Source organism: Lodderomyces elongisporus, chromosome 7, assembly GCF_030384665.1.
Source record: "Lodderomyces elongisporus chromosome 7, complete sequence".
NCBI classification, from domain to species: domain Eukaryota; kingdom Fungi; phylum Ascomycota; class Pichiomycetes; order Serinales; family Debaryomycetaceae; genus Lodderomyces; species Lodderomyces elongisporus.
In genome coordinates this window covers 913,695-940,985 of record NC_083679.1, presented here as the reverse complement: position 1 = coordinate 940,985, position 27,291 = coordinate 913,695, and the positions used below count along the sequence as shown (strand labels likewise).

The 27,291-nt window shown below is 37.4% G+C and overlaps 9 protein-coding genes across 9 annotated transcripts; 7 read left to right on the top strand and 2 right to left on the bottom strand. All coding sequences in view use genetic code 12, as the record gives it.

The window, feature by feature from the left end:
- Nucleotides 1-452: 452 nt before the first annotated feature.
- CDC34 (Ubiquitin-conjugating enzyme subunit) lies at nucleotides 453-1,190 on the bottom strand (the record flags this gene model as incomplete). The annotated part of the gene is made up of 1 exon (XM_001523674.2): nucleotides 453-1,190. One exon carries the CDS (start codon nucleotides 1,188-1,190, stop codon nucleotides 453-455), a length of 738 nt encoding a protein of 245 aa, XP_001523724.2.
- A 1,742-nt stretch (nucleotides 1,191-2,932) lies between these two features.
- On the top strand, nucleotides 2,933-3,940 carry PVL30_005274 (uncharacterized protein; the record flags this gene model as incomplete). Its single annotated transcript, XM_001523673.2, has 1 exon — nucleotides 2,933-3,940. One exon carries the CDS (start codon nucleotides 2,933-2,935, stop codon nucleotides 3,938-3,940), a length of 1,008 nt encoding a protein of 335 aa, XP_001523723.2.
- Nucleotides 3,941-4,248: 308 nt separating this feature from the next.
- NUO49 (NADH:ubiquinone oxidoreductase 49kD subunit) lies at nucleotides 4,249-5,700 on the bottom strand (the record flags this gene model as incomplete). Its single annotated transcript, XM_001523672.2, has 1 exon — nucleotides 4,249-5,700. The coding sequence occupies one exon, from the start codon at nucleotides 5,698-5,700 to the stop codon at nucleotides 4,249-4,251; it is 1,452 nt and encodes a 483-aa protein (XP_001523722.2).
- A 5,237-nt stretch (nucleotides 5,701-10,937) lies between these two features.
- PVL30_005272 (uncharacterized protein) lies at nucleotides 10,938-11,687 on the top strand (the record flags this gene model as incomplete). Its single annotated transcript, XM_001523671.2, has 1 exon — nucleotides 10,938-11,687. One exon carries the CDS (start codon nucleotides 10,938-10,940, stop codon nucleotides 11,685-11,687), a length of 750 nt encoding a protein of 249 aa, XP_001523721.2.
- A 1,639-nt stretch (nucleotides 11,688-13,326) lies between these two features.
- ERC1_2 (ethionine resistance protein) lies at nucleotides 13,327-15,120 on the top strand (the record flags this gene model as incomplete). Its single annotated transcript, XM_001523670.2, has 1 exon — nucleotides 13,327-15,120. One exon carries the CDS (start codon nucleotides 13,327-13,329, stop codon nucleotides 15,118-15,120), a length of 1,794 nt encoding a protein of 597 aa, XP_001523720.2.
- A 744-nt stretch (nucleotides 15,121-15,864) lies between these two features.
- On the top strand, nucleotides 15,865-17,586 carry ERC1_1 (ethionine resistance protein; the record flags this gene model as incomplete). The annotated part of the gene is made up of 1 exon (XM_001523669.2): nucleotides 15,865-17,586. The coding sequence occupies one exon, from the start codon at nucleotides 15,865-15,867 to the stop codon at nucleotides 17,584-17,586; it is 1,722 nt and encodes a 573-aa protein (XP_001523719.2).
- Nucleotides 17,587-18,175: 589 nt separating this feature from the next.
- PVL30_005269 (uncharacterized protein) lies at nucleotides 18,176-18,817 on the top strand (the record flags this gene model as incomplete). Its single annotated transcript, XM_001523668.2, has 1 exon — nucleotides 18,176-18,817. The coding sequence occupies one exon, from the start codon at nucleotides 18,176-18,178 to the stop codon at nucleotides 18,815-18,817; it is 642 nt and encodes a 213-aa protein (XP_001523718.2).
- Nucleotides 18,818-19,446: 629 nt separating this feature from the next.
- Nucleotides 19,447-23,037, top strand: syj1 (Inositol-1,4,5-trisphosphate 5-phosphatase 1; the record flags this gene model as incomplete). The annotated part of the gene is made up of 1 exon (XM_001523667.2): nucleotides 19,447-23,037. The coding sequence occupies one exon, from the start codon at nucleotides 19,447-19,449 to the stop codon at nucleotides 23,035-23,037; it is 3,591 nt and encodes a 1,196-aa protein (XP_001523717.2).
- A 3,002-nt stretch (nucleotides 23,038-26,039) lies between these two features.
- PVL30_005267 (uncharacterized protein) lies at nucleotides 26,040-27,239 on the top strand (the record flags this gene model as incomplete). Its single annotated transcript, XM_001523665.2, has 1 exon — nucleotides 26,040-27,239. The coding sequence occupies one exon, from the start codon at nucleotides 26,040-26,042 to the stop codon at nucleotides 27,237-27,239; it is 1,200 nt and encodes a 399-aa protein (XP_001523715.1).
- Between the last annotated feature and the right edge of the window lie 52 nt (nucleotides 27,240-27,291).

The window sequence follows — 27,291 nt, the reverse complement described above, 5'->3', positions numbered from 1 at the left end:
TTTGCAATCAAGTGGGTTAGAGAGTGAGCTAGATGTATGTATTAGTTTCAGAGAGATATAACTGATTAAATAAAGAGGGAAAAGAAAATAAAAAAGAAGCATTTATTATGTGATATTAGATTATGAAAGAAAAACAAAATTGGTGGATATAGTGTATTGGAGAACAGTTAAAGAATGAATCTTCTTTGTATATCGTAAAATTCGGAAATAGCTGTCTTGATAGTCGTAATTGAAGTAGAGGCTGATGCGATATGTACGTTATATAATTTGATGTGATGAGGTGCAGTGTGGTATAGTGTGGTGTGGTGTAATGTTATATCATCTGGTTTGATTTATAATATCAAGGAAAGTTAAGGAATAACTAGTGTAGTTGAATCAGGTCGAGTTGTCCTTCACGATATATATACATATATATATATTGTATAACTTGTGGGTAGCTTTCCTTGTTTAGTCTATTTGATGTCTTCGTCTACTTCTTCCTCTTCGTCCTCTTCTTCTTCTCCCACGTCTTCTTCGTGATCCATCAAACTCTCCTCGTCAAAGCTCTCTTCATCTTCGTCTTCTTCTTCGCTATCATACCAAAAATCTTCATCTACTGGTTCGTCAATCAACCCTTCAACTCCTCGTCTGTTCATTTGGTTATCGTATGCGTTAACTTGGTCGTCTGGCATGACAAAGTCTTCTGGGATGTCTTTTTTGCTTCTTTCGACTTCCTTCAATACTTTTTTCTTGTATTCTTCTGGGTTTTTCCTAAACTCGACTGAGGCATCGATATTTGCAGGTGAGTTTCCATTTGGGTCATCCAAGAGAGAGATGATTGAGATCAAGACACTCTCCACGGTTTGTGCTGGTGACCATGTTTCGCTTTCTGGTTCGTCCGAGGTGGGGTCGCCTCCCTGGTGTAAGATGGATATGCACAATCTGCCGTCTCGGTAGATATTGGGGTGATAGATGGCTGGTGTGAAGCGGAAACTTGGTGGGCTGAATGGGAAATCTTGGGGGAATCTCATTTGGCCCTTAAAGTAGCCTCCGTGGTATAATGAGTCTGGGTTTAATACCATAACGCCAATATTCCATAAGAATATGTTGTCATCGTCTAATTCAATGTGGAATGATGGGATGCGTTTTTTGGGGTCAGTAAGGTCTTTAAATTGTCGTTGCAAGATTGCAGCTGCTGATTTGGAGCTCATATTCAAGATGCAATGTGTAGGTGTACTTGTAGGTGTATGTGTAGGTGTACTTGTAGGTGTATGTATAAGTGTAGGTGCTTATAGATAAATATACTTGGTTTGTTTTATAAATGGGTTGTTTGTGTGCTTTTCCAAATTGTTGATTTGTTTCTCTGAGTAGCTACTGATAGGTACAATGTAAAAGGCTGGGAAAAAGGGGGGGCTACCAACGTTGGGAAAGAACAAAAACAAATATATAAAAGAAACACACAAGGCAAAAAAAGAAAAGAAAAAGGGAAACTAAATGGGTGTTTGGTAGATTAGTCTGAGTATGTAAGGCTTGGTGTAAGTATGAGGTATATGAGCTGTTCTTGCTTCCGTTCTTGCTGTTGCTGGGTGATGGAAATAAGTAACTTTTTTTTGGTATAAATTAGTGGTGATAGTGGATGGATAAATGGAATGTGTACTAATCAGCTACTTAATTTTTTCTTTTTTCTTTTTCTCTCTCTCTCTCTCTTTCTTTTTGTGAGGTGGTGAATCTACCAATTTAACTCAATGTGTGTAGTACTAGCAAACACACATCACATACACATACACACACTCTCTCTCTCTTTCTCTCTTTCTCTCTTTTCTTTTTCTTGTATATTTCTTTTTTTTGATTTTTACTCTAAAGGTCTAGAATGATATATATAACACACGTCTACTATGTGCACATGGATGGATTGGGGGAAACAGAGATAAAGGACAGGGAATTAGTACAACAACTCCCTTCCAGTGCTAGTGACTACTACCATAACTACTACTACTACTAATACTACCACCAATATTACTTTATCACTTGTTCTTTTGATAAGATGAAAATTAGTATGTGACAATGTATAAAGGGCCAGTGGCAATTCAATCACACCAACTGTGGTAGTTACTCGCATCATTTTCTTTTTTCTCTATTTCTTTTTTTTTTTGGTTGTTAGTTATTACTTATGATTGTGGTTGTAAAATTTCTTTTTCTTTCTCTCTCTTTTTCTCTCTTCCACTCTACCATGTCAAAGTAGGAGCTACCAACTGTTATAAGACACCACCACACAATAACTAGCATTTACATATATATACTCTTATCGCACGTGACTCACTTGTATTCTCATCATTGCCTTTCTCTTTGTCATTAAGTAAAATAAAATTTGTATTTTTTTTTTTTTTGGAGAAAAGAAAAACCCGAACTTCGCTCCAGATCTCGCACTTTTGTGTAGATTCCATGCGGCTTTTTGACCTATATTTCTCTCTTTCTCTCTATCTATTTTTCACACTATAGACACACACACACACACACACACATACATATATATATATATATATATATATAAATTCTCTCTCTCTCTCTTTCTCTAAGCGGAGATTGCACCGCGTTGGAAATTCCGCTATTTTTTTTTCTCTTTTGGCTAGTTCCCTTTAATCTTTCACCAAAGATCACACTACTTCAACACTAACAAGTGATTTCAGACTACTTGTGTTGGCAAATCACCGACTTTTACAACTCAAATATTACACTTTAACATAAACTACAACACTAGTGCATCATCATTTCACTCCTTGCCCAAAAAAATATTGAAAAAATCAGAAAGAAGTTTGCATCTACTGCACGAGAAGTATTCTCCCTATCAATACTATATCAATATAGTTTTCAAAAGTGTTGTAATCAACGGCCCATTTATTGTTTCTTTCCCACTATTTTTTGTTACAGTAACAACAACAACAACAAAAGGAAAATGTTTACCAGTCAACTACGAAGAACCTTTGCTACATCTGCTTCTACTTCTCCTACACACTATCAGGTACTCCAACTTCCACCTTCTGCCTCCATCAAGGAAATCAAACTTCAATTCAAGAAATTACTGAAACAGTACCATCCAGATCTAAACCAGCACCTCGACGATGCCTCTAAAGAATCAAATGCTGCAAAATTCACATTGATGGTACAAGCATACGACGTACTCAAAGATGTTAAACGCAAACGTGCTTACGACCAATCATTAAGACCAAATGGATCCTCTTCTGCATACTCGTCTCCTCGCAATCGTGGCGAATACAATAAATACCATGGCGATGCCAAATACTACTCGCGACACGGTTTTAATAGCAGTAGTGGTAGTGGCTACTCATCATACACGGCACTGGGACTCAATACCAAGCGCCATAAAGTACGCTTCCACAACCACAAACACCCACAAGATGGCGATCCCAATATGTCCACCTTTAGCGGCCAACACGTCAATTACGGTGACAAGTACGATGTGCCACATTTTGATTATGATCGCCACCTCATGCGCAACTTGATGTTTGAGCAACGCATTATAGATAAGCATTTGGACCAATCCACAAAAGACAAGATCTTGAGCCAATTGATGAAACTGGGACAAAAAGTTGACGAAGAGCTAAAGACTAAACATTTACTAAGACATGTCAATATGATCAAAGGTGAAACAAATGCGGCAAATGCGGCAAATGGAGTAGGTGGCAGTGGCGAGAATAGCAACAGTGCATCTTATAACTCGAGTGGCCAAAGTTATTATGGAAATCGAGGATACCTGCCGAGAAAAGACTCGAACTACTCAAATGCAAAATACGGGGGAAGTTATACCTACACTGGGGCAAATACATACGAAAACCTTTATCAAAAACCAACTAATCATGACCTGAGTGGCGGAATGGCAAGGGCCGTAGCGCTAATTGGAGGCACACTCTCCGTATATGTTGTTTATAAACTTATATTTTAGTGCTGAATTAGAAGAAGAAAGAGAAGAAACGGAAAAAAGAAATTGAAAAGACATTAGTTATACTCGAAGATGGTATCTGCTTTATGAATAGTTTATTATGACTTATTGGGTCTAACTATGGTAAAATTAAATAGAGAATATCTCCATCATCGTGCTCCTTTCCAATCTTACTCCTCGCTTACATCATGTTCAATGCTTTAGTTTTTTTTTTATTTAATCAAAAGATTTGTTTTCAAACTTCTCAATTTATTCTTTTCCTTTTTGTTTTTTTTTTTTGATTCTTTCTATTATCCTTCTTTCCATTCTCTTTAACGATCAACTTCACCAAACACCAAATCCATGGTACCAATAATGGCCACAGCATCCGCCAACAACTCACCTCTGGCGATATGGTCAAACGCACCCAAGTGGGCAAAACCAGGAGCTCTAATCTTACATCTATATGGTCTTTCTGAGCCATCACTCACAACGTAGACAGCCATCTCACCCTTTGGTGCTTCAATTGCTGTATATGTTTCACCTTGTGGCACAGCGTAACCCTTGGTGAACAAAAGGAAATGGTGGATCAATGCCTCCATATCCTCCTTCATTATTGCACGAGATGGCGGACTAATCTTGTAGTCTTCAACTTTAACTGGTCCCTGTGGCATATCGTTGATACATTGGAAAATAATTCTCAACGATTGACGGAATTCAGCCATACGAATCAAATATCTATCATAACAGTCACCATTGAGACCAACGGCAATATCGAAATCGACAAGGTCGTAAGCGTCATATGGTTGAGACTTCCTCACGTCAAATGGGATACCCGATCCTCTCAACATAACACCACTCAAGGAGTAGTTCAATGCATCGTCGGCGGTCACAACACCAACGCCTTCGGTACGTTCTTTCCAGATACGGTTATCAGTACACAATTCTTCAATTTCATCGATACGGTCACCAAATTGTGTGGCCCACATGTAGATGTCATCCAACAAACCTGCTGGCAAGTCTTGTGAAACACCACCTGGTCTCACGTATGCCGAGTGCAATCTAGCACCGGAAACACGTTCGTAAAACTCCATCAATTTTTCACGCTCTTCGAAACCCCAAAGAAAAGGAGTTAAACCACCGACATCCATAATGTGGGTCAATACTGACATACAGTGGTTCAAGACTCTGGTGATTTCTCCAAACAATGTTCTGATATACTTGGCTCTCAATGGAATCTCTACATTCAACAACTTCTCCACGGCCAATGCAAACACTTGTTCGTTGGTCATCATGGAGACGTAGTCCAAACGGTCAAAGTATGGCAAGGCTTGCATATATGTCTTTGTTTCGATTAATTTCTCGGTGCCTCGGTGCAATAAACCAACGTGTGGGTCACTACGGATAATTTCTTCACCGTGCAATTCCAAGATAAGACGCAAGACACCGTGGGCAGCAGGATGCTGAGGACCAAAGTTGATTGTAAAGTGACGGACTTTGGTGTTTTGAGTCTTTGTCTTCATTGGGTCGTCAGATTTGTCCCACATCATCTTGTTTTGGTTCAAGACATCTGAAAAGGTGGATTTTCCCTCCACGTCTGGCAAGTGGGGCACTTGTCCTAATGGGGCTTGTGCGTCAATCAGTGAGCCAGTAGATAATGTGCTTGGATTAGCAGAGGCCGTTGTGTTTGGTTTGGTGATGGTTTGGCCAGCTTGAGCATATCTGCGCACGCAATTTCGGGAAAAGGCCCTGTTCTGTGTAAGTCTCAGTACCGCTCTCAACATGATTTAATCTGGTCCTAAGGAAAATAATGAAAATGGGAAGAAAAAATGGGGAAAAAAAGGAGAATAGTGGTAATGGTAATGGTAATGTTAGGGTGCAGGGTGTAGTGTGAATGATGTGTGAATGGTGTGTGAATGGTGTGTGAATGGTGTAGGGTGAATGGTGTGTGACTGGGTATATATCAAGTGTGAAAACCTTGCTAATAGATTCTTGTCAATTGGATAAAGGTTTGGTGTGAAAATCAACTGGATTTCCAGATTGGTTTTTTTTCTAGTAAGTTTTTGGAAATTTCGTGCAAGTAGACACTACCCTTTAGTTGTTACTAGCCTGTACTTTTGTTTGTATAGGTCAGAGTAAAAGTCTTTAATTGTGATTAGATTTATGTATATATCTCTCTTGTTTTTTTTATGTTTTTTTTTTCTGGTACTTTGGTACTTTGGTACTTTGTTTTTCTCTTTTTTTTTTTCTTTTCCTCTTTCTTTCTTACAATGTATCTCTAGACACTTGTTGGTGGGTGTTTATACAAAGTGCGGTAATAAAAATATATAATAATATATATATATGTATGTATGTATGTATTGGGGGAGAGAGAGAGAGAGAGACTTGACAATGGATGAGGAAGAGAAATTTATTCTACAAATCAAAAATATTTTATTGGCTGTATGAGTTTTTGGTGCAACAAGAAACATTGCAAAGGAAAAGCAAATAAGGAGAGAGAGTGTGTGTGGGTGTGGGTGTGCGAGCTTACGCTGGTGCGTGTAATTTGTAAAAAAAAACAAGTGTCATTTTATTTTTACCTACGACATTACAAATACGACACACCTACAATACTGTCTTTTTTCTTTTTCTCTTATATTATATCGATGTGTGTCACGTGATATAATTTGAATAATACTTCCACATTTATTCTGTATCACACAATTACATTTTACTTAAGTTCAACTTTAATTTTGGCTCTCATTTTTTTGTTTTGTTTTGTTTTGTTTTGTTCTGTTCTTTTCCTTTTTTAACTCGTGTGCTTCCAACCTTTGGGAACAGTTGTAGAATGAAAATGTAGAGGAGTTTTCAAGGAACGTGGACGTGGACGTGTGCAAAAAAAAAACATAATGCGAGACAACAGAGAAAGTGTAGAAGGCAAAAGATAATGGAAAAGGTAATAATGATCGAGTGCTGGCTATACAATGGATTTTCGTTACATTACAATGTTTTGCAAGCACACAATCACCATCAGAGTTTGTGTGCTTGGTAAACAGAACAAGAAAATGTATGTATACATATATATATATATATATGAAAGGAGAGACATATTGTATATATGCAATATGTTATTAAGTATAGAAAGTAAGTTATATACTAAGTAGGTATCAACTCGTGGTAAAGCATAATGGTTAGAAGAAAGAAGGATTATGTTTTCTTTCTTTTCCTCTGTAGTTGATCGCACGTGATTTAAAAAATAATAAAACGGAAAGAAGGTGTCACAGTGCGACACACACTGGACGCTCTGTGCCCTCGTTTCCGCTAAGTGAATATTTGGAGAATATTGCACGACATGGGAAACTTGAAACTTCAAACGAGATGAGTTTATATAAATAGGAACGAGAAGTGGTAAAATTAACTTATCACTATTATATAGAAATATCGGTAAAATATAGATTTTATACGGTCAACTACATTGAACACAAATCACTAGGTGAACGTGCAGAGTGTATACTCTCACGATTCTCCTTACTAGTGACTTTGTATGAGACAATTTACTCTCTTAACTTATGAGCATTGAGACCTTTATAGGTGCGATCATTGACAATTACACTTAGTTGGAATATAGCCTATCAAGTCACGAACTCAAACCGCTGGTATCGGTGAGCTACCAGCTCAAACCGATGCTCAGCAGTCGTACACTTGTTACTTGTGACAGTGCTATGCGACATAATGGCGACCAGAGTGAGGACCTCAAATCCTTGCAAATCATGTTATTTGAATGATTTGATATGGTTACCTAATATTTCAAGTAATTGATACATTGGTTGAGGCTACTGTTAAGCAGTATTGTCGACCAGGATATTGAATGATCATGACATTTCAATACCTTGGCATTTCAACATTTGGTCAATATCATTTATGAGAAGGACCTGTGGAAGAGTAAATCTCCTATCCACGAATTAATAGCTTCACTATTGTGAACTACAGTTTAAAGGAGGAGCTACTCCTCATTGGAGAACTATGCGAGTTTAGTCCAATGGAACATAATGCATCGTAGTCATCGGGACGTATCCGAGACTACACCAGAAAATATCAAATAGCGTATACTGTCAACACTTTATGATGGAATATTCACCCATCAGTTGACAAAGGGCGAAGGTTGTAGACGTTAGACAGAGTGCAACTATAGACCGAATAGAGTCGTGTCTGCTGACTTGGCTATAGTTTGAAGGCTGTACGTGTGATAGGCATGGCGTTGAAACGAGTACCGAAGATTGCACGGGTATAAGTGGCTACCCTCAATTGGTGCAAAGATCGAGGAAAGTATTTTTAGGATAATGACCACATCCCTAATTTGGGTTTATATCATTTTTTTAAAAAAGACTTATTACATTCTAGAAGGTAAATAAGCACCGTTAAAGCAGCGTTTAAGAAATCATCATTACTGTCTACGGACTCATCTGAGTATGATGGTAGCAGACTAAACAAACTACACGGGTTATCGGTGAGGTAGAATTACACCAGATAAAAACGGCGGAGATGGTAACTACCGAGGGAAAGACTAAATTGCATCTCGCAAGAAAGACTTTATAGCATCTTGAGAGAAAGACAAAATTGCATCCCGAAAGAAGCAACCAATTATTATTATGAAACCTCAGTGTTTCGGGTGAGAAGATACACCTTTCAAAAAACGACGGAGAAGGTAACTACCGTGGGACAGAAGCCCAAAGGAACAACCAACAAATTTTATGAAACCTCAGTGTTTCGACGGAGAAGGTAACTACCGTGGGACAGAATCCCAAAGGAACAACCAACTTATTTTATGAAACCTCAGTGTTTCTACAGGACGTTCAATTATTAGAATATTGGAGATGCTGACTTTCCGTTTTTAGTAGTAGGGGAGTTTTTAACCGAAGTCTTGATATTTTGTCGACGAATTCCGAACAAACAGACCCAGGCGCGCGGCTAGTTGATGGTGAAATGCTTTTTACTTTACCCAATGTATTGTCGACGTCGACTCGTAACCCGCACGGCGTGAAAGATAATTATATCCCAACAATAACTGAACAAAACCCGCAATATTTGGTTTTTGGATTTGAAGGTATTCATTTGCTACAAACGTTGATGAGAACATTTCCCTTTTTATTCAATAGAATTTCAGGAAATTGTCGAAACCTTTTGTTGCCGCTTCGCTCACTTTTAATAGGTAAGCCTTTGCTTTGCAGGGGGGGAGGCCACAACGGTTATCATCATACTGTACAGTTATCTTACCTCAAATCAATATTTTTCCAAAGTACAACTGAAATTAGGCCGTATCTTTCATCTGACTTTGAAGGGGGGAAGATGTCACAGTGCGACACACACTGGACGCTCTGTGCCCTCGTTTCCGCTAAGTGAATATTTGGAGAATATTGCACGACATGGGAAACTTGAAACTTCAAACGAGATGAGTTTATATAAATAGGAACGAGAAGTGGTAAAATTAACTTATCACTATTATATAGAAATATCGGTAAAATATAGATTTTATACGGTCAACTACATTGAACACAAATCACTAGGTGAACGTGCAGAGTGTATACTCTCACGATTCTCCTTACTAGTGACTTTGTATGAGACAATTTACTCTCTTAACTTATGAGCATTGAGACCTTTATAGGTGCGATCATTGACAATTACACTTAGTTGGAATATAGCCTATCAAGTCACGAACTCAAACCGCTGGTATCGGTGAGCTACCAGCTCAAACCGATGCTCAGCAGTCGTACACTTGTTACTTGTGACAGTGCTATGCGACAGAAGGTTATAATTATAATTGTTTGTAATATCCTTCTTTGCTTTCAAAAACTAATAAACTAAAATTCAATTCTTAATACTGATTGAACTATATACTAATTTCAATTGAAAGAAAAATGAAGTAGCTCTATATTTTACATTCTACAATAAATTAAAAAAGAATAGATATATATACAGTTGGTAGCTCTAGTATTCTAGACTAATTTCTGTAGTAGGGAAAGACGAAAAAAAAAAAGAAACTTTTTCAAAAGAGAATAAAGAAAGGAAAAAAAAAGAAAAAAAAAGAAATTTGAAATATTGGAAGAAATGAAGTAGTATATTGGTACTGCATATACAGAGAGAGAGAAAGTATGTGTAAGAGTGAAAAATGTTTATACCACAAAGTCAAATGTACATATAAATAATATATATACATATATATATGTATATTACATAATATAATACGTAAGATTAATATAAAGGAGGAGGAGGAGGAGGTGTAAGAAACAAGGCGACTGTTAACACTAACTGAGCCTTTGAGTACTTAAGCAAAATCCACTTTTTCTTTTTTTTTCAAGAGAAGTGTAAAACATAGTATAACTTGGTATAACTTGGTATAACATAACTAACAAAAGAATATTATCCATATTCTTGCATACTTGTATTGTTACATGCTATATCGCTATAGGTTATATTTTATACATCTTTATCTCTCTCTCTTTCTTGTCCGTCTCTCTCTCTCTTTCCTCTTTCCTTAACTCCCACAGACATTGTGGATAATTTTCCATTTTCCAAATTTCAATTTTTAAATTTCTCGTTTTGCACCTTTGTTTTTTTCTGTTTTTTCTTTTGCTTCCTCTTTTTCTTTTCTTTTCTCAAACTACTCAAACTATATATACAACACTACACCCACTTCAACCATCTTATTTTTACTCCAAAAGTATACATTCACTTATCCACTTTGTTTTAATACCACTACACATTACCTCATATACTTTCGTCTTTTTGTCCACCATTCCACTTTTCTTATTTCCCCCCTCACATTTCTTTTATTTTCAAATATCATTCTTGTCATATCCGTGCACACGCAAATACATACAAGCATACTCCCCAACAGGTAAAACGCGCTTTTTCCAACTAACTTCACGTCTTTTCGATACTTTAATTCCACCATCCATATATACTTCTATACTTTTACACACACACACACACACACACACACACACACACACACACACACACACACATACTTACGTCTCGCGATATGTCAGTAACAACTAGCTTCCATACATCTCAATCTCAATTTGACCAACTTTCTATTCCCAACACTTCCAGTACCACTAGTACAAGTAGTCCTAATAGTAGTACTACTCCATCAACAACAGCTATAAATACACCCACTACAAAAGATAAACGAAAAAACCATGATATCGAAGACATTGATCAATACAGCGATAATGAACACCATAGGAAACTCAAGAACCTCGATATAAACAATCCAGAATGGCCTACTTTCCACCACCCAGACGGCTCCATCATAAAACTCACACCTTGGGGATCCATCAAGGAGTCAGGCAACTCCAAAGTATTCCAGGATGTAAGCTTTGACCAGCTCTCCTTTGTCTCGGAAGACCACATTGAACAAATATATACCATCAAGCCCAAAATTAAATTCTCAGACCAACAACAACTACAACGAGAACAATTGAGAGAAAGCGACAGACTACTGATGCTGCTGCTGGTGGAACTTTTATCCCACCAGTCTAGCTTCAACTCGGGAATAGGAACTGGAACAGGTGTAGGTGCAGGTGCAAGCTTTTCATTGAGTCCCACTGCTGAGGTGGAAGACTATGTCATGGACGGATACCTGCAAATGCAAGGCCAGAGAAGTAGAAGTGAACTCGCTCAACAACACCAGCACCAACAACACCACCAACACCAGCACCAGCAATATTGCCAAGAGCAGGAAAATTACTTTGGTATGGGTGATGAACATATGGATGAGTATGTATAAAAGAATGATTGTATTAATATTTACATTATATTTCATTATAATGTACTGTAATTTGTAGTTTGTAATTTGTAATTTTTTATTGTATTATTATATATAGTTTAAAAAAAAAATAAATCAAAAGTTGCCCTATTAAAGAACAAGAAAGAAAGTAAACTCCTGTAAGCTTTTTCACTATAACCAAGTCTTTGGGTGTGAAAGCCACTTCGTAGCGTACTTTATTTTCAGTAAAACTGTTAAAATGAATATATTGTTGTAAAATAATGGGTTTTATTTAGTCCATTTGTTTTTTGACAAGATTTGGTTGCAAAATCGATGGAAAAAAAACAAACAAAAAATCAAAAAATACAAACAACTAAAATTGAGCAACATCAAAAGTGAGAATGTATAAAACATCTTGTTAATATAAAGTTACCAACTAGAACTTAAGTAGATCCATAAGGCCCTTGATGTGGGTGTTTCAAGTAATTCACCCATTATTTGAAAAGCGTATATGGTATTTGAGCAAATCCTCCAACCTTCTCCCCCCCCAAAAAAATATTGTTTTATACAGGCACTGAATACTAGTTTCAATAGTGCGTGAAGAGCTTTAGTGAATGCGGCAAACAAGGTATTACTACAACACAGACTTATTGTTCAAAACACAAAGTGGGGGGACAGCCGAAAAAAAAGGAAAGAGAAAGTTTGAAAATTCATTGAGATATTTGAATTAGAGAGAAAAAAGAGAGGGAGAATGTAAGGAATTTCTTTGAAAGCCCAATTTGCCTTGACTTGAACAAAATAACATTCGAATACAAATACAAGCACTTTCTTTTCAATCACTTGGTACCCTTATTATTAGTTCCTCTTTCTTCTTTCTACTAGTTTGTTGTAGTAAAGATAATACCAGACCAATTAGTATTCCCACCATTTTCTCAGTGTATGAGGAAAGCGCATATTTAAATATTGCCTATTAGGGTAGCAAAAGCGGAATATCAGTTTATCGCCATCCCACTTCTCGTTGTTTTTTTTTTTTGTTAATTTCTTTTTTTTCTGGCTTGCAAAGAGTTTCAATTAGCAGCGAGAATTTGGAACACAAAAAAGGAAAAGAAAAGAGAAGAGAAAAAAAGAGAAAGAAATGAGCAACAAAACCACTTTCTCTCACACCAAACTTTAGACGAGAAACATATATCAATGTTTTGATAAATATATATTGAAACACCCTTGTCATCAACATAACCATTTCATATGAAGAAGACAAAAAAGTTCATAACTTTTTAATTTCAATTTTTTAATTTTTTTAATTTTTTGGTATTGATTGGTACATCCTATTTTCTACAATTTCCCACTCCCCACCACCTTCTTCCACTCCTCCTTCTCTTCCGAATTCTTTTAAAATTGTTCCCTTTTTTACTTATTTTCTTCTTTCTTATCACGCTCTAGCCTACAACCCTGAACCTTGGACTTCTTTCAAGTATAGCATAAAACGCTTTTGCATTTTTCCTTCCTTTCTTATTGAAAGAAAAAGAAAAAAATAAACAACAACAACAGCAACAACAATTTTTTCTTTTTTAAAGTTCAACTTTGTCCTTCGTTATTTACTCCAACATCACTTTGCATTAGCTCATTATTGCTTCAATATATACATATTAAAATCCAAGTTATGTCATTATCAGAGCATCATCAGTTCACACATTCTACAAGAAGAAGAGCATCTGTTGTATATGGATCAGTAGGTAAACAAGGACTTTACGTTCCTTCAGACTTCATTGACCAACCACCATTGGAAGAAAATATTGTCGATGAAAATCAAGACAATAACGATGAAACAGAACCACTTTTATCACCACCAACACACTTGCAACAATATCAGCAACAGGATCAGCATTCACCACAAACAAATGCAACATCCTCTCGCAAACACCGTCGTCTGAGTATTGCATCAAATGAGATTCTTGAACAAGAACGAGAAATACTCACTACAAACCATATCGCAGTCAATGACCCCAAAAATGAAGATGAGATTCGACTAACTTTTGATCGTGCCGTGGCCAATCACCAGATCCAAACAACAACACATTTACAAGAGTTCAAGAGTTTAATCAAATTATCTATTCCAAGCGTATGGACTTTCCTCTTGCAATGCTCACTTTCCACTGTCTCGGTCTTTTCAGTTGGACACCTCGGTGCAACAGAGTTGGCGGCGGTGTCAATGGGTGCAATGACGGCTAATATCACCGGATACGCCACCATTCAAGGGATTGCGACAGCATTGGACACCTTGTGTCCACAGGCATTTGGCGCAAAAAGATATCATTTGGTGGGAGATTACTTACAGAAATGTCTTGCATTGATTGCCACTGTGATGTTCCCCGTGCTTATATGCTGGATTTTTTTCGGCAACGACTTGATCTGCTTAATAGTGCCAGATAAGGAAACTGCCAAATTGTCTGCAGTATATTTAAAGTACGTTGCTTTTGGTATCCCCGGATACATTGCATTTGAATGTGGCAAAAGATTCTTGCAGGCACAGGGGGTTTACGAGATTGCCGCTTATGTGCTATGTATCGCTGCACCAACAAACTTGGTAATGAACATCACATTGGTGAAACTGATTGGTTATATTGGTGCACCAATTGCCGTGGCAATCAATTATTGGTTTATGGCAGCAATGCTCTTATTTGCCACTATTTATTTAGTGAAACCAGAATCAACACCAACGGGACTTCATCCCATGAAATGTTGGGGCGGTTTAAATATCCGCAAGGCCTTTTCTGGATGGCGCCGTTTATTGTCACTCGCCATACCTGGTTTGATAATGCTTGAGGCTGAGTTTTTGGCATTTGAGATCTTGACGCTTATGGCATCATACATTTCAACCACTGCCTTGGCAGCACAGTCCATAGGTACAACTATGGCATCACTCACTTATCAAGTTCCCTTTGCCATCGGTATTGCGTCGTCTACCCGTATTGCCAATTACTTGGGCGCAGGCTTGGCACAATCAGCCAAGATCACGACTCAAGTTTCCCTCATGTTTGGCTTGTTTATTTCTTTACTAAATTTTGCTGTGCTATTCATATTCCGCGTGCAAATCGCCAATGCATTCACAAATGATCAAGACGTAATTGACACTGTACTTGCAGTAATGTGGCTTATTGCAACCATGCAGATTGTTGATGCAATGAATGCCAATTCTGCAGGTTGTTTACGTGGACAGGGACAGACAAAGATTGGTGGTATTGTTAATTTGGTGAGTTATTACGTTGTGGGAATCCCATTATCAATCTATTTGAGTTTTTATTCTCCATGGAAAGGGTCACTAGATGGATTGTGGATTGGTACAACTGTTGCATTGGCAATCATTGGAGTTGTACAAAGTTACTATGCGCTCGCAGCAAACTTTGAAAGATTATGTGAGCAAGCAAGAAAGCGGACCGGCGGTAGTGTTGTATAAAAGAAACAATGATAGAACAAATTATAAATTAAAAAAAAAAAGTAAAAATTTGGAAAACAGCAGACAACTAAACAGTGAAGAAAATGTGTTTGACCGTAATAGCATTTGAATTATTGATTTTTAAAGTAGATTTATTGAAATTGTTTGCGAATTAGAACTGAATCAAATAAATGGAGAAAAAGGGGAAAAAGAAGAAAAAAGGAAAAAGAAAGAATCAAAAAAGAAAAGCAAGTTGTGCAACTAGAATTTCCTATACCGTAACTTTAGTGATGGCCTTCGATTAAACAACATGATCAATAAATTTGGTAGTAGAACTACATTTTAATTAGATGGCATTCTTTTTTTTTTTGTCTCTTACTTTTTGTCAATTGTTGAGATTTGGCTTTTAGCTGTAAGTTCATACTTGAAGAAAAGATGCTACCTCCTCCTCCCCACCTCTGTTGCTTCTTAAATGAGCTTCTTACAAAAGTTATTATTTCAACACATCGTGCATTTGCCAAAAGACACTATAACCTTGATATGAGTCAGGAAATTTAGTTACAAGCGATAAGGTTGGAGCTTATTGTAACGATTGTAGTGGGGCAAATGACAAAAAAAAAAAGATAGAAAACAAACAAACAAACAAACGAACGAAAAACTAAGACCAATAGCTATAAACTTTGATCATTCCAATGGAGGTCCAATTTTTTTCTTTCCTTCCTTGGCTGAATACACTACAGCCCATTTAATCAATTTATTTTTTTCATGACTGAGGCTGAGTACCAATTCACTCACACGACAAAACGTCGCCCTTCGGTGTTTGATGCGCAAGGTAAACCTGGACTTTACCTCCCCTCAGACTTTATCAAGACCGCTGTATCTCCTCCTGGTCAAACCTTGGAAAACGAAGAATATATTAACCACGATGAAACCAGTCCGCTCATTCCCAAACATGTATCTCGTTCCAGTGTCAGTCACGAAATAATATCACAAGAACGTGATATTCTTCACGCTAACCACATCCCACTAGTTGATTCTGATGACGATGATCAGATTGCTCGTGCATTTGCATCTTCAGTATCGCACCATCGTATTTCCACAACGACATGGAGTGAAGAACTCAAAGTGCTTATACGGCTCTCGATCCCCACAGTCTCCACATTTCTTCTTGAAATGTCCTTTTCCACAGTTTCAGTTTTCGCAGTAGGCCACATTGGGGCCATTGAATTAGCAGCAGTGACCATGGGGTCGATGACAGCAAACATTACTGCTTATGCTATTATCCAAGGCATGGCCACGGCATTGGATACTTTATGTCCACAAGCTTTTGGAGCTAGAAAGTATCATCTTGTAGGAGAATATTTTCAACAAGGTTTGGCACTCATAATGTGTGTAATGCTTCCGGTATTGTTTTGTTGGGTCTTTTTTGGGTATGAGATCATTGCGCGTGTTGTACCCGATCACAAGACAGCTGAACTAGCTGCGGTCTATCTACGGTATGTGGCCTTTGGTGTCCCAGCATATATCATGTTTGAATGCGGGAAACGGTTTTTACAAGCTCAAGAAATATACGATGTTGCTGCATATGTGCTTTGCGTTGCTGCACCAACAAACTTGGTAATGAATCTTGGCCTAGTCAGAGCTATTGGGTATATTGGTGCACCCATTGCGGTGGCTATAAACTATTGGTTAATGACGTTGATGTTATTTATAGCCACAGTGTATTTTATAAAGCCCGAATCCACACCTCAAGGCTTCCACCCATTGCAATGTTGGGATGGGTGGAATATCAAAAATGCGTTTTCCGGATGGAAGAAACTTTTGGAGCTTGCTATACCTGGTTTAATAATGCTTGAAGCTGAGTTTTTAGCATTTGAAATCTTGACATTATTGGCATCGCATATTTCAACAATTGCACTTGCAGCGCAATCTATTGCCACAACAATTGCGGCATTGACGTATCAAGTGCCATTTGCAATAGGTATTGCTTCATCAACAAGAATTGCCAATTATCTTGGAGCTGGATTGGGCCAGTCTGCAAAAGTTGCAACCCAAGTATCTTTATGTTTGGGTGTTGCAGCATCTTTGATCAACCTTTTTGTATTAGTAATCTTTAAAACTCAAATTGCAAATGCATTCACAAATGACAAAGAAGTGGTTAATACTTTATTGGGAATAGTGGGGTTAATTGCAACGATGCAAATTGCTGATGCGCTAAATGCCAATTCTGCAGGTTGTTTACGTGGACAGGGACAGACCAAGATTGGTGGTATTGTTAATTTGGTGAGTTATTACTTTGTAGGTCTCCCACTCTCGGTGTACATAACTTTTTATTCACCATGGAAAGGGTCATTGGACGGCTTATGGATAGGTGCGATTGCTGCGTTGGCACTTATCGGAGTTGTACAGAGTTACTATGCACTCGCAGCAAACTTTGAATCGTTATGCGAGCAAGCAAGAAAACGAACCAATGGATCTAGTGTTTGAAAAAGCAAAAAAAAAATGAGATAAAATAAAATAAAATAAAGTAAAAGAAAAAGACAAAAACTTCATACTCTGTTCTTTTTGACGTTTATCCTTAGTTTTGTTTTTGTTTATTTATTTTCTTTCCCGTTTTTTCTTTCAAGATTGTATGAACACGATTCTTTGATGGTACTACCTCTGCTAATTGAATGAATGCATATGATGTATTCAAACTTGATAATCTTTTATTTTCCCTTATTTATTTCCATCATCTGTTTTTGATTAATGTTATAATTAGTATTAATGTTGATTTTTCTTTTTTTTGGTTTTCAAGTGGTTGCAAAATTTTGTAACACAAATAAAATATTTGAGGGGCGGGGGGGGAGAGAGACATTGCTCTTAATAATGACCAAATATATATATATATATATATATATAAGTTGGAGTTGCTTAATAGGCGTTATTGTACTCGTCTTTAAAACCATCAGCTTTTTTCTCACACCAAGCTTAATTGAGCAAGATCTTTTGTTTTTGTTTTTTAAGAAAAGTTCTTACTTTCGAACATTGATCCCTAATTAAAAAAAACAAAAGCACAAGCAAAAACGACAAAAGAATGTCATTTGAAACAACTCTTCATAAGGAATTAGCCAAATACAAGCTTATCCTTGGCTCAACCTCACCACGTCGTCAGGAAATCTTACAAAAAAATTTTGGTCTTTTTAACTTTGACATACTTGCGTCAAACTTTGCCGAAAACCTTTCTAAAGATGATAAGACACCATTGGAATACGTTTCCCTTACCAGTAAACACAAAGCAGAGGCACTCTTACTACGAAGTGAAATTCGTGATAAATTCGAAACTCAACCTACAATCTTACTTACTTGCGATACAGTAGTAGCGTGTAACGGTGAAATATTTGAGAAGCCAGAGACAAAGAAGGAACAACGTCGTTTTTTCAACACTTTTGCTCAAAATGGCAATGTCGAAGTGATTTCAGCTGTAACTGTGATACGATGTCAAGGTAGTCTGATCGATGAGTTTGTAGGTTATAGCATTACCAAATTGATTTTCAAGCCAGATAATGAAGAAATAATCAATTCCTACATCGAAAGCGAGGAGGGTTTACAAGTAGCTGGCGGATTCAAGTATCAAGAGAAAGGGTGCTTGTTGTTTAAAGGAATGGATGGTGACTATTTAAATGTAGTCGGGTTACCAACTTGTACATTTGATCTTCTAAGTAAAGCCATACAATAATTGTTTTTCTTCAATCTACAACATGTGTACAAGACAAGTGCAACATAATTGTTGACGAGTGATATAAAAAAAGCAATTGCTTACTATATTTATCAATTTTGTTCTATTCAATTTGTCAATTGGTCAAAAATCTTTAACTTTGGTATTGTCTTGTTGTCTTGTGGTGGTTTTTTTTTTCATAGCTATATACATTTAGATATATATTCTCTTTTGGTAACTAAGTCCATGTAATTAAAGTGAATGCATATATTTGCAATTGATATGGTGCAATGCTAGTAGAGAATAGAAATCATTAACAAATAATAGATAATAATTTGGTGTCAAGATCGTTAAAGTATATTTTTCTTTCTTTCTTTTTTTTTTCTTTTTTTTTTCTTGCTCTTGTGTGTTTTACTTTGACTCTCGCACGGATATATAAATTACAAATCTCAAATGTTCTGATCTCCAGCAATTCAACATCAAGAAAGTGCATTCTTATACGTGCAAACAAATCGAGTGCACCATCTTTACAACAACAACAACAACAACAACAACAACAACAACAACAACAACAACACCACCATTTTCTAGTGCAATTACTTCCACCTTTACATTCTTCTTCCACCTTGGAAACATAACTTTTTGACCTCATGAAACTTCTTTATAAGGATGAGCCTAGAACATTAGTGCTCAGCTCTGAAACTTATAGTCTTACATTTCGCACCAATTCTAAACAGACCCAACTGCCGAAACCAACGGTTAATTTAGATCTTGTCCCCAATGCAAGTATCTCGCGAGATGAGAATTTTCGACCATTGCTTAGAAGAGATATTTCAGGTTGTCTAGGTCTAATATATATTGAAAAACAAATATATCTTGCCGTGATTACGAGAGCAACGAAAAAAGTGGCAAGTCCTATACACGGAGAAACAGTGGACAAAATTGATTCTGTAGATTTTGTCTCCTTAAACAGCAATGAATGGGATTTCATTGAAATTGATAGTCTGGGCTACCCTATACTTACTGCTGACGAAGCTGACGAAGAAAAATATAGCAACCGAGTGCAGCATCCATGCTGGGAGTTTAAAAAGTTGCTATCCAATGGCTCCTTCTACTATTCAAATGACTTTGACTTGACATCTACTTTGCAAAGTCGAGGTGTAGAAGATTCTTTGGATACTATCAGCCATTACCTGCCACAATACATGTGGAATTCGTTTTTAATTGATGATATGATTCAGTTTCGATCGAATTTGGACAAGCACAACCAGTTGATCTTGGATGATAATCGATTCCTCACATCGGTTATTCGAGGCTTTGCGAAATCTGTACCGACAAGAGAAGGTGACGATAGATTCACCATCATATCAAAGCAATCGTGGAAAAGAGCAGGGACCAGATATAACACTCGAGGAATCGATGACAATGGTAATGTGGCCAACTTTGTAGAGACGGAATTCATCTACTACAACTCACTGAGATCAAGTGTTTTTACTTATACACAAATCAGAGGTTCGGTGCCAACATTTTGGGAGCAAGATTCAAGTTTGATGAACCCTAAAATTACACTTACACGTTCAGCAGAAGCAACACAACCTGTTTTTAACAAACATTTTGCCGATTTAAGTGAATCCTACGGGGTATGTCATATTGTTGATCTTCTTTCCAAGACAAAGTCTGCAGAAATCCAACTTTCAAACAGGTACAGACAACTCTTGAAGAACTCTGATCGAAAAGAAGAAATTGATTATACCGATTTTGACTTCCACCAGGAGACTAAAGTTGGTGGGTTTGCAAGTGCAGTGAAAATTCTCCGACTCCTTGATGAGTCGTTGCATCAGTTTGGATTTTTCTCCTACGATTTAGATCTGAATCAAGAAATAACTCGCCAAGATGGTGTCTTTAGAGTCAACTGTTTGGATTGCCTCGACCGTACAAATTTAATCGAGCAAGTCATATCTCGTACCGTGCTCGATCTTATTTTGCAGAGTCAATCGAGTAGCCGTGCGAATCAAGTACGCTCCGAGAATCTAAAACTTTTGCATAATGCATTGTGGGCAGATAATGGAGATGCCATTTCCCAAATATATACCGGTACAAATGCATTGAAATCGTCATTTTCCAGGTCCGGAAAGATGAACATTGCAGGTGCCTTATCAGATGTCACAAAGTCCGTCTCAAGAATGTATCAAAACACGTTTGTTGATGGTAAAAAGCAATCAACCATTGATTTACTCTTGGGAGTCGCTGGTCCAAATTCACGTAAAGTGAAGATTTATGACCCTGCAAGCGAGTTTGTTTCTGCTGGTTTGAAACAACAGTTGCATTTATTTTCGACTAATGAAAATATCAAAATCTTTACTGGTACATATAATGTCAATGCATTAGAGCCGTCTAGTAATGTTGACCTTACCGCATGGTTGTTTCCACCCGAAAACGAGTCCTTACCAGATATTTATGCTATTGGATTCCAAGAATTGATCGAGCTCAATGCAGGTGCTATTTTGAATGCGGATGCTTCGCGACCTGCGAAATGGGCTGAATTGTTGAATGCACAACTCAATTCGCAGCACGGAAGCGCACATGAGAAATATGTCTTGTTACGTACCGAGTCGATTGCGTCGATGTCTATCTTCTTATTTGTTAAACAATCTGCTGTTCATCATGTAACAAAAGTTTCTGGCTCTTACAAAAAGACTGGATTGGGCGGCATCGCTGCAAATAAAGGAGCCTGTGCAGTGAGATTTGAATACGGCGCCACTTCGTTTTCATTGATTACATCGCACTTGGCTGCGGGCACAACTGCGGTCATGGAAAGATTTAATGATTACTCTACCATCATGAATGGATTGGTCTTTACTAGAAACTATTCCATCCAAGATCATGACCATGTGATTTGGTTTGGTGACTTGAACTACCGTCTCTCATTACCAAATTACCAGTGTCGAGAACTTGTAGAAAATGGGGCATTTGATGAGCTTATCCAAAGCGATCAGTTGACCGAGGAGCGTCGCAATAGAGGTGCATTTCAGGAATTTAATGAAGGGCTTGTCAAGTTCTACCCAACATACAAGTTCGACAAGGGCACTTCAGATTATGACACTTCTGAAAAGCAAAGAACGCCTTCGTGGACTGATCGTGTGTTGTTTATAAGCAACAAGAAGAAGCGTAACGATTTACAGCAATTAAATTACAACTCGGTAATGGATATATTTTTGAGCGACCATAAACCTGTTTATGCAACATTTGAAGCCAAGGTCGAATTCATCGATAAGGAAAAGAAAGCAGAGATAACCAAGTCACTATACGATGCATACCGTAAAGAGCATGGAAGCTTTGCTGATCTAGTATCTTTGCATACATTGTCACCCACTCCGTCTACGTCTTCAAGAAATGAGGGTTTTGCCCAAGATGCATTAAACGATCTTAATTTATTAGATGATTTTGACCCCAATGCTCCATCCTTGCCTTCGCGGCCTCATCCAAATAGCACCGCACCCAAGCGTGTTCCACCACCACCAGCAGCAAGAAAAGTCGTACCAGAAGAGACAGCAAAGAATGGTTTTGGAGGACTGATAGGTGGTGCCAATGGACTGAAGAAACCAAATGGACTCCCGCACCGTCTTCCACCACCACCGCGTTCATACTCTTCAACATCAATAGACTCAACAGCTAAACCACGCCTTGATTCCAATGTTGGCATTAGCACGGCGAATCCGAACATGGCCACAGCAAAACCAAATATAAAACCCCGGGGTCTCCCACCAGCTCCCCAATCATATTCTTTGCTTGACGAAAATACTATTCCCACCCCACCAGCTCCAAGAAGTGTTACTGCTTCTCCAGCGCCAATGAAAGTTCCTTTTGGGTTTTCCTCATCTCCATTAGTTCCTTTAAGCCGGACAGGTTCTAATGCGTCATCGCTGAACCAGTCACCAATTGCATCTCCAGCTCCATCAAGATCGGTAAAATCACCGCCGATGGAACATTCAAAGCCGCCACTGGTACCTACAAAACCCTCGGCATTGTCTGCATCGAAAATCAAGACTACTTCTTTAAATAATGAAGATGAAGGTGAAGGTGAAGGTGAACCCGAAGTTGAAGTGGAAAGAAAAGTTGATATCGCAGATAACAGTAGTAAGGTAGGAAATAAAGAGGTAATAAAAAAGGAGGCACCAGTGCCGCCTGCTGCGAGAAGTATGAGAACTATGTCCGATTGGAAACCATTGGTTCCCAAATAAGCATATTTTATAGAGGATAGGCCAAATCAGTAAAAAGAAAAATAAAGAATTATAGCATTTAAATTGTTGTTGTAATGAAGCTTGCAAGTTTATGTAAATCTGCTCAAGTCGTTCTGGAAAGAAGAGCAAAGTTGCTTATAAGACTATCTGTAAAGAAAAAAATATTGAACATTTTTTTTGCCTGAGAAAATTCTTCAAATTTTCAAAATATTTTGAAAAATGCCTTGATGGAAATAAATATATAAACGAAATTATGGCTACTGTAAAGTTCTCGATAAATTATGTACTCAGACAACCAAACGAATAAACACAAGCCTTTTTTGCCCTTTATATGGCTTGGGCAATTAACCAAGCGTTTGAAATTGTTTGATTGTTTGCCACTTTTATATAACTTGGTGTTGATAATAATTCATAATCATGCAAGATCTTGGCATCTGTTACCAAAGTCAACTGTAGCACCTGTATCCAAAAAGGACTTATCGGAGTCCAAAGTGACACAATTAACGAGAGTAATGAGTATTGCAGCCGGTGTTCACGAGTGACTATTTTGTGTACCACCCTATTTCCATCTACGTGTGACCTTCAGTTTCACATCTTTCTCAGAATTTTATTGCTTGTAATTACCCTCGGTGTTAGTTTTTCGTCGTGACAATACCTTTCTGATGTTCTGTTTCAGTATTGCTATCGCTGTATGTGTACTGATTGTTCGAAGAGGTGAGGGACACTCTGCTTTCTTATGTCCAAGTCCTAAACAATTAAAACAAAGATAATTATAGGAGTTATTCAGAGCTCGATCACTAACCGTTTTCGTTGCTACAGGAGTAGTAGCAGGTGGCTCTGAAAGATGTGGATATATGGAAGTGATAATGTCAAAACTAGACATTGCAAGTGGTAAATTCATCTCAATGAACTTGTCCATGATTGGTTTGGCTGATTGTCCTATCCATAAAAAGTGCATAAGACACTCGTGTTCCTCTTCAGGCTGTTTAAGTATAAATCTACTCAAGTGATTAGCAGTAGACATCCTCTCTGGTATAGAAATGCTCTCGTCAAGACATTCTTCAGTGTATTTGGTAACCTGAAGTATCTTGTCTTTTGGGGTAAATGTTCCATAAATTTCACAGATGGCTTTATAAGCAGCTTTACCCTTCAATCCTTTACGTCTAAGCGTTTTCAAAATTTCAGGAGAGATTGAAGCTTTAATAAATGCATCTGCCGATTCATGAAATATATCGTTCTCATCATCGACATAATTCTCGTCACCTTCATCACAAGTCAAGTAATGATAAAGATTCTTTTTACCGTAATTGGTATGATTCACGAAATACATATGCCATATCTCAAAGTTGTATTTGCCAATTAGTTTGACATCGTCAGGAACTCTCATATTGCTGAAGAAGTTACTTTGGCTCATAATCTGTTGAATTTAAAATACCTGAGTCTTGTATTATATATATATATATATATATAGAAAAGGTTACTCCCTACCTGAGACAGAGTAGGGCTATCAGAATTGATGCTTGAATAACTGGTGATATGGTTACTGTGTTTAATTAATCTCCTATTTACACTCCTTTTTTATATCAGTTGAGCTTCTAAACACCTCTATTGAATAGTCGGGATGAGAATCTGAACGACATATGGTAGCAGGACCTTTGAGTTGAGCTACTACACGCAAAGAGGCAGACAAGTAGGAGTATAGACCAGCCTCTACCCTACAGACCTGAGCACAGTTATAGATCCATATATATATATATATATATACATATGTATGTATGTATATATGTATAGATAAATCTGTGCATGTATCCTAACAACGATACTCTTGTGGGACTTCCTTACAATACGTTAGTGACTAGGTTCATTATGTACATCATTTGATGATTGTTTCTGACCAGAAGTTGTACTTTCCTGTGCATGTACACATATGAGGTCCTATTTCAACAAAAAATAAACCGTGATTTTGCATAATTCAATGAATTCCAGATTAGAATAAATTACTTTATCAATCAGGATGAAACGATTTACGAAATTTGTTTTGCAAGTTTCCCTAAAAGTAATTGACAAGAGAGATAGAAGTCAAATTCAGATTATTAGATTTCTCAAAACGAAAGCAAAAGATTAATTATAGTAATTTTAATGAACAAAGTTACAAAAAAATAAAACCAAACCACTTGCACAATAGGCTCGAATAATTATCACCAAATTTGATTTGCAGATCAATTCTCCTTCTGTTTCTGTTGGTTTAGTCGTTCCTGCGCAATCTGTGAATTTTCATTTCTATTTCTGTTAGCGGCTTCCGTTGGAATAGCGTTTGATATGTGTCCTGCGTCTGGTGTAGTAGTGCAAGGACATGTTTGTGGAAGCTCGATGGAAATCTGGTAAAGTTTGCTTTTTGATTTGATTTTTGTCTGTTTCTGTTTCTGCTTTTGTTTTGTTTTGTTTCTGTTTTGTAACTTTGTTTAATTTCCCACATTTGTGAGACTGTTATTACATTTCCTAATTAGGATGAAATTTTCACTTCCTTGGACCCAATATCTCATTTATCACTTTTGAAAATCTGTCACAGAAATAGGAGTAATCAATTAAAATTTTATTGTTCCCGAAAACAAAACCCACCTTAGGTCAAAACTTTCAATGAAGATAATCCCAATGATGATGATCTTGTTATTGTTGATTATGATGCTAATAGTCATAGTATAACAACAATGATGACGACGAATGACAATTGATTGGGTTCGCACGGCATCATCCCGTTATCTCATCTAACTTGATTCATGCTTCTTGACTCCTCTACTTCTAACTATATAATGTTGATGGATCCACCACCATTTCTTCAAACACTTTACCTTGTCTTATATTTGAAGGTTTAAAAAAGAAAACACATCCCTTTGGCTACTACTTTTTTGTCTCTTCTTGTCTTTTTTTTTTTCTTTCATCATCAAATCATTAACCATAATACAAATAAAAAAAAAACGGGAAACAAAAAGTAATTATTTAATATGAGATTCACCACCCTCGTTTCACTTGCTGCTACATTCACCAGTATTCTCTCTTTCCCAATTGAGAAACGTGCTATTAACGTTACTGCAATTGCCGAAGAGATTCCTGATTCTGGTGACGATGATATTCAAACTTCATATGGTAAACCTTTTGCAGTTTACCAGCCCAAGGCATTTATTGTGTCAATGTTTGAGCTTGAACGTGATCCATGGCTAAAAGCAATGGACTTTGTGCACAATATCACCATTCCTGGATTGTCACCAGTTTACCCAACATTGCATTGTACTACAAACTATACCATTTGTCAAATCACTACGGGTGAAGGTGAAATCAATGCTGCTGCTTCCATCTCTGCTCTTACATTGAATCCCTTGTTTGATTTGACAAAAACATATTTCTTGATTGCTGGTATTGCTGGTGGCGAGCCGGAGTATACTACTTTGGGCGGTGTTACATTTGCAAAGTTTGCTGTGCAAGTTGGATTGGAGTACCAATTTGCATATGAAGATTACATCGAGACCGAGTCTAATTGGACTTCAGGGTATGTTCCATACGGTACCGAAGATCAAGACACGTACCCGGGAAATGTTTATGGTACCGAAGTTTTTGAAGTAAATGAAAAATTAAGAGACAGAGCAGCATTCTTGGCATCAAACGCGACATTGAACAATGGTAATACTTTAAACAAAAAGTTTAGAAAATTGTATAATGAAACAGCCGCCAGAGGTGATGCCAAAGTAGTCAAGTGCGACGTCTTGACTAGTGACAATTATTTCACTGGTAATGTGTTGAATGATTATTTTAGTGAGTTGACCAAATTAATGACCAATGGTTCAGCCACATACTGTTCTACTGCACAAGAAGATAACGCGTCATTGGAAGTATTTACCAGATTGGACAAGTATGGTTTGGTTGACTTCGATAGAGTGATTGTTATGAGGACGATTTCGGATTTCTCTAGACCACCACCATCAATGTCCGCTACTGACTACTTCTTTAACAGAACAGATGGTGGTATCGAGGCAAGTTTGGATAATTTGGTCATTGCCGGTACGCCAATCATCCATGATATCTTGCACAACTGGGAAACTGTGTACGAAAAAGGCCAAAAGTATTCTTCAAAAAACTATGTTGGAGATATCTTGAATACTTTGGGTGGTACTCCAGACTTTGGCAAGTCCTCCTTTGACATTGCATAGTCATTTCATAAAGATTGCAACAACAGTGCAGTGGTTAAGCCGTTGATTAAAG